Consider the following 10,113-nt stretch of genomic DNA (forward strand, 5'->3'; position numbering starts at 1 on the left):
GCTCAAACAAACTCATCCATCTGCCTGGTATGGAAAGGAATGTGGCCAGCGCTGAAAAGCCACCTCAGCTTGGGGAGTTCTGCCCTGCACAGTCCAAGGTAAGTGCTTGAGTCCTGTCAGGCTGTGAGACCTTGACTGAGAGCATGGGACATGCTGACAGCAGTGTCTCCATACAGCTGGGGCTGAGGGCCATGTGGCATCACTTACACCAGCAACAGGGATTTAGGCAAGTGGTCCCTGGTTACCTGAGTGTGACTCGGAGTGTGTGGAGACTGGTCAGCCACGTGGGTGTTCTATCTCTTTGGCACCCGCCAAGCCCCTGGACAGTGAGGCTCCTTGAGGCTCCCTGTGTGCAATGCCCTCAGCCAGAGTCACACTGCTGACTGGGAATCCCACCCTCTGACATGTCTGACAGACAACTGGGAGTGTGCCAGACTCCCTGAGCTCCCCTGTCACTTTACCTCCTGCTCCTTGAATTCTCTGTCATTCCTGTGTGGTCAACAGTGTGAGGACAGCAGCTGTCCTGTCCCTGGGAGAATTTCCAGTCACTCATGACAACACAAGGTGTTGAAGACCACAATGGCATGTCTTCAGACAGGAGCAGTACTGATTCTTAGTGGCATCCTGCTACACCTGTCTCAGAGACCACCGATGAATCTCAGTGGGTGAGACGGGGTCGGAAGTCACTGTTGAACACAGCCTACAGTTTTGTTCTCTTTCTTCCTCCTCCCTCCCTCCTTGCTGTCTTCTTTGTGCATCTCTTCATAGCTCTGCTTTAGTTTGACCAGAAAGGATCTCCTGGTTGCATAGCCCAGGCTGACCTTGGCCTTGCTGTTTATCCCAGGATAGCACCACACACATGATCCTCCTGATTTGGGCTCCAAGTGCTGACACTGCAGCCCTGTACCAGTGGTCCAGGCTCAGAACATCCTTTCATCACAGCAGCCAAGTTGGCCCTTGAGGAGAGATGAGGCAGGTGGGAAGGTTGGTTGGAGACTGTTGTCTGAGAACCCAGCAAGAGAGGGCTGGGGTTGAAGGAGAAAACAGAAGCAACCACAAGTCTGGTTTATTTTGCATGGCTCAGCCTGCCCTGCAGAGCATGTCTGGAATTAGTGTCTTTACTCACGCATCACAGCAGAGAGCTGGTAGGGGGAGGGGCAACTGGAAAAGGCAAGACACCTTGGTTACTAGGCCTGGGCTGTCCATCGGGCACTGAGAAGCTAAAGCGCTGCAGGAGGCAGGTGAAGAAGAGGAAGAGCTCCATGCGGGCCAGGGTCTCTCCCTGGCATGCTCTGAGACCTGTGGGTGGGAGAGGGTTCAGTGAGCCAGGGCCTGGCTTTACAATTCAAAGCATTCTGGGAAGAGGAAGGGAAGCCAGGCATCCCCCAGGCACCTGCTGAGAATGTCATGAAGGCCTCATGCTTCACAAAGTGGCCCTGGGCATCCAGGAAGTGTTCAGGATAGAAGTGGAGGGGCTTCTCCCAGACAGTCTCATCCTTCAGCACGGAGGACATGTTGAGGATGAGGGTCGTCCCCTGGCACAAGGCACATAGTTTGAACATGAACTGGGGTGGGGCTGCCTAGATAATGGTCACCAGGACCACAGGCATATCTTCTTTCCTGCACACACTGGATTCTCTCATTCAACCTCATCCCCCATGCCTCTGAGCACCTTGCAGGGCCCTGCAATGGTCAACCGTTGGTTGACCTTCCCAGCATCCATCCCTGTGTGCAATGCTCCATAAAGTGCCCTTTGGCCATGTGTTTTGACATTTCTCTTTCTTGAGGACTTTCAAAGGCTGCAGCCTCCATGAACCTGCTTCTTGTGAGCATGTTAGGAATAGGACATGGTGGTGTTGGTCCCTCCTGTCCTTGTGTGATAGTGATCTTGATGAAGTAGTAACAGGCCCAGGCCTACCTTGGGTATGAGGAAGTCTTGCACTTCAATGTCACGGCTTGTGATGCGTGGCAAATTCAGTGGAGCAATGTCCCCAAAGCGCTGCACCTCATGAATGACAGCATTGGTGTAGGGCATGTGGGCCTGGTCTGCCATCTCTGGATGCCTCACCTGCCCTATGACCTCATCGATTTCTTGTTGGACTCTACCTGGAGGGACAGCATCCCCTCAGTGAAACAGTCACAGGGGACATCCCTGATTTACAACCATGGTAAGGGCTGAGTCCATGTGAGAAAGAGCAGTGGGCGGCACTGGAGTCTGGCTTGAGTTCGCACCGGGTGTTACAAGCATCTCAAGTCACTGGGAAGTATGCCTCTACCTCCCTCCTAGCCCCACCAGGCTCACACTGCACATCTGGATGCAGGATCATGAGCAGCAGGGCCCAGGACAGTGTGGTTGAGGTGGTCACCATGCCTGCAGTCAACAGGTCACCTACCACCATGCGCAGGTTCTCATCATTGAAGCTGCTCTCAGGTTTTCCCTTGGCCTGGGCCACAAAAAAGGATGGGCTCAGTAGGGAGAGGAAGTACTGCATGGCCTCCCATTGTTCCCAGGACAGTCTAGGTGCTGTTACTTGGTGATACACAAAACCCTACACATCTGACCTCACAGATCACAGAGTTCATTCCACAGTCCCTGGCCACATCTCTTGGAGCTGCCATTCACCTTCTCTATCTCTGCCATCAGTCAAATTTCGGGGTGGCTGGTTAGGGTCCCAGGTGGTCCTATTCTCAGTCAACAGGTTATCCAGTAAGGCCATGAAGGACTTCTGACCTTGGAAGACCTTCTCAGACAGTCCTGGGATTCGCAGGAATATCGGAAACGCATTAAGAACCTGCGAGAGACATAGAGGAAGTCTCAGAGGTTCCTCTTCATAAAATGTATTATTAGTGAATCATGATCATGTATGATGCTTATGAGCCATAGTGTTTGGAAGCAAGTGATAGGACAGTGTGTGGAGTCAATTGTCTCTATCCCACATGAGTCTCAGACATCAAACTGGGGTTGGCTGGCTTGCTTGGCGAGCTCCTTACCCACTCACCATTTGCCTGGCTCCTTGGTGTTATTGATGCTCGGTATCCACCTAGACGAGGCCCATTTGCTAGCCTCCTTCACAATGGACCCAGAGCTTGTTTGTCCCCACCTGTCCCCTGCTTCCTCTTCAGCTGTTAAATTTGCAAGTGACACTTAAAGGCTTTCTCAGCCCCAGGTGAACAGAGGAATATTCTACCGAAACGATAACCACAGGCTTTGTGTCTTCAATGCAAACATAAGACCCAGGTTCTCTCCCTTTCTGGAAATCCTGATCTTGGTCTAATTCTCCCTACATGTCCTCGAACAATTGTCAACAGGCATATCCTCCTGTGGTTGACCCCCGGAAGTTCTCTCCCACAGCCTTGGCACATAGTTTCCCTCAGGGAAGACGGACTGCACAGAAGTGTCTCTGTAGGCTGCCCTGAACCTCCTACCCCAGGAATGAAGCCAGAGATTTCAGTGAAACATTCATCCAGTACTTTCAGCATCCTGATGAGGTAAGGGTCTTCATATTCAAAACGACGGGCAAAAATGAGAGATGCAATCACATTGCACACAGCATTGTTCAGCATGGTGTTGGGATTGATTGACTGTCCTGGGAGTGGAGATGGAGTGGAGAAGCAAGCAAGTCAATGGACTGCCTCTGTCTCCCGGTGCCCAACTATATCCCTCACCCATCACCCACCAGCCCGGGCAGTGAAGGCATCACAGAGGTGGCCGGCCTCCTTGGTCACCCACTCCTCCAGAGATTTCTTGCCCAGGCCAAAGTTGCGCAGGGTGGACACAGAGAATCGCCTCTGCTCTCACCACTCGGGCCCGTAGTGTGCAAGAATCACACCTGCAGACACATCTGTGTGTAACCAAGGACGCCCAGCTGTGCTGTCTCCTGCTCTCCTCAATTCTCTTCTCCTCTGGGTTCTGTCCTGGCTGTGAGCCTCTCAAAACCTTGCTACCACAATCCGGCGCATGCCTTCTGGGTAGTCATCCTGGATTTCAGCGACTCTTCTGTGAATTGCTTGACCACATTCCCACCCACACTCATAACCTGTGCTTCCTCTGCTCCTTGCCACATGTCTGAACCCATCCCCACCCTCCACAGTGCCCTTTACCTTGGGATCCATGCTTCAAACCCAGGTGCTCAAAGATGGGCACTGAAGGGCGGTCAGCAGTGTCCTCTCCACAGGTCAGCAGCACTTCCTTCATTGCCTTCATTCCGTTGATCACAACCATGGGCTTCCAGGCCATCTGTAGGCTGAACACGTCACCATAGCGGTTTTGAAGCTGAAGTAGAGGGCCAGGAAACATAGAAAATGGAGGTGCCCACACATCATAGAACAAGGCTTACTCTCCCAACATTGTTGTCTTAGTCAGGGTTTCCATTCCTGGATCAACATCATGACCAAGAAGCAAGTTGAAGAGGAAAGGGTTTATTCTGCTTACACTTCTATGTTGCCGTTCATCACCAAGGAACAGGAGAACCAGAACTCAAGTAGGTCAGGAAGCAGGAGGCCATGGAGGGATATTACTTACCATCTTGCTTCCCCTAGCTTGCTCAGTTTGCTTTCTTATAGACCCAAAGATTACCAGCCCAGGGATGACACTGCCCATGATGTGCCCTCCCTGCTTCATCACTAATTGATAAAATGCCTTACCGCTGGATCTCATGGAGGAATTTTCTTAAGGAAGCTCCTTTTCTGACATAACTCCAGCTTGTGTCCTTGTGTCAAGTTGCCCCACAAACCAGTCAGTACAATTGTGAAAGTGTGAGTATGCACAGGCAGTTTCTGGGTGTTTATGTGAATATTTGTGTATGGCTACCCATGCTTGTTTGTTTATGTGAATGTGAGTGTGTGTGTGCATATGTGTATGTGTGTCCATATGTGTGTGTGTACATGTACATTAATGTGTGTCTTGCTTGTTATTGAACCTTGCTCCTCATATATCCTGGGAAAACGCTCTTCACTGAGCTCCATCCCAGGCATGAGGCTGCCTACCACTGTGGTGTCTTATCTTTTAAGTTCAGCAAAGGAATCACAGTAGATGTGACACCCAGTGGTGACCTTGCTAGAGCCAGAAAACTGTCCTGGGTTCTTTAGCATGTCAACATTCATGAAGAGACTCTGGTTCCTTAACACTGGCAGTGAGGCCAGCGACCACACAGCGGCAAGAGATTCAGGCAGCCACAGCCCCTCTCTCCACTCAGTGTCCTAAATGACATTTTTGGTAAACGTCAGAGCAGGCCAAGACCTTGTTTTTGACAGGACCATAACAGACTTTTGTCCTCTATGGCTGCTGCCCTGCCCAAACTGACTAAATCCTGCTGCCATATCCTGCTTCACCTCCTGGGATTTGTCTTCCAAAATTTTGGTCTAGGAATTCCCAGTGGCTGCTACCAAAACATTTCTAAGCCTGTCCCCTCCTGGAGGTCTAGATCCCTGTCTGACCTGTGGCCTAAGCCCTAATATGTACTGCTGCAGACACCATTACCTCAGCTGCCATCCACCACTAAGTCACTCACCTTGTACAAGCTGTATGGCACGTTATCTAGGTCCACCTGCAACAGGTTACCCAGCACAGGCCATGGCATAGGGCCTGGTGGATAGCGAGAAGTCCAGCGCTGGCGCCGGTGCATCAGGTCCACCAGTAATATGAGGATGACTGTTAATATAGCCACAGGCCACAGGCCAGTCCCAGTCAGCAGCTCCATGACTGTCCCACTGCTGCCCAGGCTTCCCAGAGGCCAATGAACAACACTCAATGCAACACCTAGGATCAGACAGCCACAAGCTTGGATCCTGCCACTTTATAAGGACGTGCCAGGGTTGCTCTTTGTCCTCTGTGTGCAGCCCCAACCCTGTGTTTTGTTTGGCCCGGGGTAGGGAGTACTCATTGATGTTCAGTTCCTTCCAGGAGCATAGCATGCTGATTCTGCTGGGCTGAACATGGTAGGCAGCTGTCTAGTGGACTCCAGCTTCAAGATGGATGATCTGATCATTGTGTGCAGCAAATTCATCTGGTATGCTACCCATGCAAATCTTTGAGGTCTTGAAGACATTGCCTCCGAGAGGAATGAGACCTAGATCTTCATGGAGTACTTTGTTGGCAGGATGTGGGGCTTGACTGCCATCCTGTGAATGACTTCTGTGCATGTTTGAGCAGTGGGAGGCTGTTTCCTGCAGTTGAGGGAACAACGCTGGAGCCCCTATATGCAAAAGAAGTGTAGTCAGGAAGGGAGCTGTAAACCCTGTGTGTGAGTAGTGCAAAGGCATATAGAGCCCCTACAGTAAAGTGAAAGTTATTGGTGGGAAGGCAGCTGGAGCATCGCCATCTTCAGTAGAGGTCTGTGGTCATCCAGTTGATCAGGCAGCAAGACATACAACACGAGATTTCTCAGACCCAGTCTGTGGAAAATTAGAAATGATCTGAGAATCTTGAGGGCCACTCAGTTGGTACAGGGACACGTCACATGCTGGCCTCTGTCTCTTATTCACCCTTTGTTTCTTGGTGGATCAATCTTACCTGGGAACAGTCTTCCACATGGAGGTAGGTAAGACAGTTTCCTTCCTCATGCCAGAGGCCTATGATCAGGGTGAACAGCCATGAGGAAAACAGAAAGATGACTCCTGAGCCTTGTAATAAATGGTCTTTGTGTGCTGGACACTGCTGGACACATGACACATAGCAGGTCCCCATACACCAGGGTCCGCAGATACTCAGTCCCTGTCCTTTCTGGGAATCCAGACCTCTGAAGATCAAAGGTTCAGAAGTCTCTCTGGATTCCAGGCAGACTCTTTCTACTACAGCTTCAGTGTGGCAGAAGGGAGACATGAGTTAACGGAGACACACCGTGCAGCCCCACATCAAGGACTAGACACGGGTCTCCTCTGCTCTGATGCGGATGCCACCCCTGCAATGGCCACCTGTGTGTCACTGGATCCTGTTGGTGACTCCATGCTTATTTCTGGCTTGAAGCCTCTAAGTCCGTTTCTCCTCTTCCTGTCCATTCTCCTTGGCCTTGCCCAACCCAGTTCCCTCGAATGGCACCATAGTTTGGAACAGAGACAAGTGTCTTTCTCAACCTCCAAGTTGGCCTGAAAGGACACCAGCATGGGAGGCAGGACAACATCGTAGGTCATGGTCAGAAAGGGGATTCGGGAGGCAACCTGCTGAAGTCACTGTCAGATTCAGGTTGCTGGGTTTCTTCTGGTTTGCTCCAGGACCCTTCCAGGGTGACTTTTGATGCCTGATGCTTCAACCTGCATGTCAGGGCTGGGACAACAAATTCAGCCTTCATTTCTACCTGTCTGTGTCATCCATGCCATTATCTAAGAGAAGCAGTGGTGCTAACTGGGTGCTGGCCCCTTTGGGGGATGGGCTGACTCAGGCTGGATTTCTCTGCATCAGGTAAGTGAGCCCTCATGAGGGAAGTGCACAGAGAGGTGAGGAACATCACTCACTTTATGTTGTAATGGGTTTCCTCTCTATGTCTGACTCTTGGGAGAGGGCTATATGCTCTGCTTACCATGTGTGCCCTTCCCTTCATCCTCTGTCCATGTCCTCTCAGCCATGTGAACAACTGTGGTCTGACTGGATCATGTGACTTTAGGTGGACAGGGTCTACATAGTCATGTCAGCAGCACAGGTGTGCCATGTCCACAACAGGACGCTGGGATTGAGTCCTTGGCCATCAAGCGGTGCTCCCAGGTTTGCCATTTTTCTGCACACAGGTCAACAGATCCTTGATTGCTGTCCTTTGGACTCTACTGGAAGAGGTCAGATGCAACCTGGACAGATTTCTCCTGAACTCTGTCCTGTGCACTGTTTGTTCTCTTTACTGCCTTTGATCTGCCTCATTTTGTTGAAATGAGGACCAGCATTGAGTTTCAAGGTCACTTCCAGGTCTTCCTTCTTTCCCTAAGCATCATGGGTTGTGGGATATGGCTCATTGGGTGGTTGTGATTCTTGAAGGCAGCCTTGAGAAAGTTTAGTTTGGGCAAAGGATGGCTGAGGTTGCCTAGGGTTGGTTCAGTCCTGGATAGTTACTCTACCCCTCATGGTATGAGGCCAAAATGCAACTGTGGTCTATCAGCATGGGTGGGTACCTATGGAAACTCAAGTCACAGAACTTGTTTGAGCTGCACATTTGATAGGTAACTAAATGGAGGCATTGTAAATATTTTTACTGAACCTCCAAAATAATCAATGAGAAAATAGTTACAAGAAATGAAAGAAAATGGATGAAAAGTACAGCATTGGAACATCAGGTCCCAGACTGAGACTGACCAGGAAGAGACAAGTGTCCCTCTTCAATTGTAGGGCCATGATCCCAACCATACACAACTGAAGCAGTGTTACATTGGTTTTTAGATCCTTAAAGCTCCTCTTCTGAGTAAGAGAGAACATTTTGAGACATGGTTGGGTAATGAGAGACCTTCCCAACAAGGCATCCATGGGGTTTGGTCTTGTGACTTCCTGTTGAGTTGAGGTGGATGCCAGGACTCATGGTTGACCACACGAAGCTGAAGGACATGTACTAGAACCATTGAGTGCTACCCCTGCACAGGAATCTCTGGAACGTGCTGCTCACTGAACAGTAAAGAAACTGTTTGTGGATAGAGCTATAGGAGATGCTAGGATACTATAGTTTGGTAAGACTGAGACAGTGGACAGTGTAGAAGACTGACTGGGAAAGGAGAGTTATTTGTTGTTGTAACTTGCAACAGTTGTGCTACATTTGGTCAAATTGATGAGAAATACCACAGTCAAAGGGCATAACTGTGGGGTGAACAGACCCTTTGTAAACAAGGGACACATTCTGTGGGATCATGTGGACTTCAGGCAGGGAGATTTGTCCATCTGACGAGCTCTGGAGGAACATCTGAAGGTTGTCTGGGTGATTGTGGTGTTGGTGGGATCTTAGAAAAGGAGGTCATGGTGGTGTCCTGCACATAGCAGTAGATGAGACTGTGGTGATTTCCTGATTATAGCAGGAGAGGTGCTAGGTAATGGTACACCAGGATATGGAGACCAAGGTGCTGTGTACAGTGTAGGTAGAAGAAGATACGATGGCAGACATAAAGGAGGAAATATTGGCAAAGGTGTCTGTGTTGGGGAGACTATAGGGATTCTGAAAATTGCAGTGGATTTGAACAATCAAATAGTGGTTGGAGGGATGGCTCAGTGGTTTAGAACACTGTCTATCTTTCTAGAGGTCCTGAGTTCAATTTGCAGCAACCATCTGCAATGGAATCTGATGACCTCTTCTGTTGTGTCTGAAGACAGCTACAGTGTACTCACGCCTAATACATAAAATGAATCAATAATTCCTTTAACAAAAAGAACAATCAAATTATGGAGCCCCGAAGGGAGTCAATGTCAGTGGAGGGCGCTCAGCAGTTCCTGTGGTGGTGGCTATGGATCTGGTGGTGCCATGGTGGCAGACACAGCGGGAGATGGGTCTCTGAGTTTAAGGCCAGCCTGTTGTACATAGGGAGTTGCAGGCCAGCCTGGGCTACAGAGAGAGACCCTGGATCTGAAAAAGTCATAAGCAAGAATTTTCCTGCTGCATTGGAAAGAGGCTCTAAACTGACATTTCGGTAGTAAAATGAACAGATGACAAGCATGTGGAAATTTGGAACAATGTTCTGAAAAAAAAAAAAAAGCAAAAAACCAAAACAAACCAACAACAACAAAAAAAACCTAGAGGGTCAAAATGGAAAGGAAATAGGACAAGTTGAGGCAAATGGAAACAATATGGAAACTACAACAACAAGTAAATAAGCCATTAACTACCCCACCTGCTATCCCTCCAAAGTTTAATGGTGTGATTGGCGTGCTCCAAACCCTGAGTCCAACCCACTGCCCCTCAAAAACGTATACAGGGGGTTATCAGAGGAAGAAACAAATGGAGTTGTGTGGGCAATGGGCTATGTACAGACGGCCTCGTCTCCAGTAGAGCGGAGGTCTTGAACCCCGTGGGACCCGTGGGTGCTAATTTCCACCAACATGGGGCAGAAAGTGTTCCCTCATGTCTCCTGGATGCCAGCCTGCACTAGCAAGAGTGTGGACCGCAGAAGCTACACAGCTTCGGGACAGACAGAAGCCCTCAGTGGCTAGTCTGT

The 10,113-nt window shown here is 49.8% G+C and overlaps 1 protein-coding gene across 1 annotated transcript; it reads right to left on the reverse strand.

The window, feature by feature from the left end:
* Positions 1-1,118: 1,118 nt before the first annotated feature.
* On the reverse strand, positions 1,119-5,699 carry LOC110334832 (cytochrome P450 2D11-like). Its single transcript, XM_021216799.1, is given in 11 exon segments — positions 1,119-1,153; positions 1,156-1,299; positions 1,394-1,535; positions 1,919-2,106; positions 2,303-2,444; positions 2,624-2,639; positions 2,641-2,792; positions 3,427-3,587; positions 3,678-3,830; positions 4,102-4,273; positions 5,511-5,699. Coding segments are annotated over 11 exon segments (1,494 nt in total).
* Positions 5,700-10,113: the final 4,414 nt, after the last annotated feature.

The sequence above is a fragment of the Mus pahari genome, chromosome 17, assembly GCF_900095145.1.
Source record: "Mus pahari chromosome 17, PAHARI_EIJ_v1.1, whole genome shotgun sequence".
In the NCBI taxonomy this organism is placed as follows: Eukaryota; Metazoa; Chordata; class Mammalia; order Rodentia; family Muridae; genus Mus; species Mus pahari.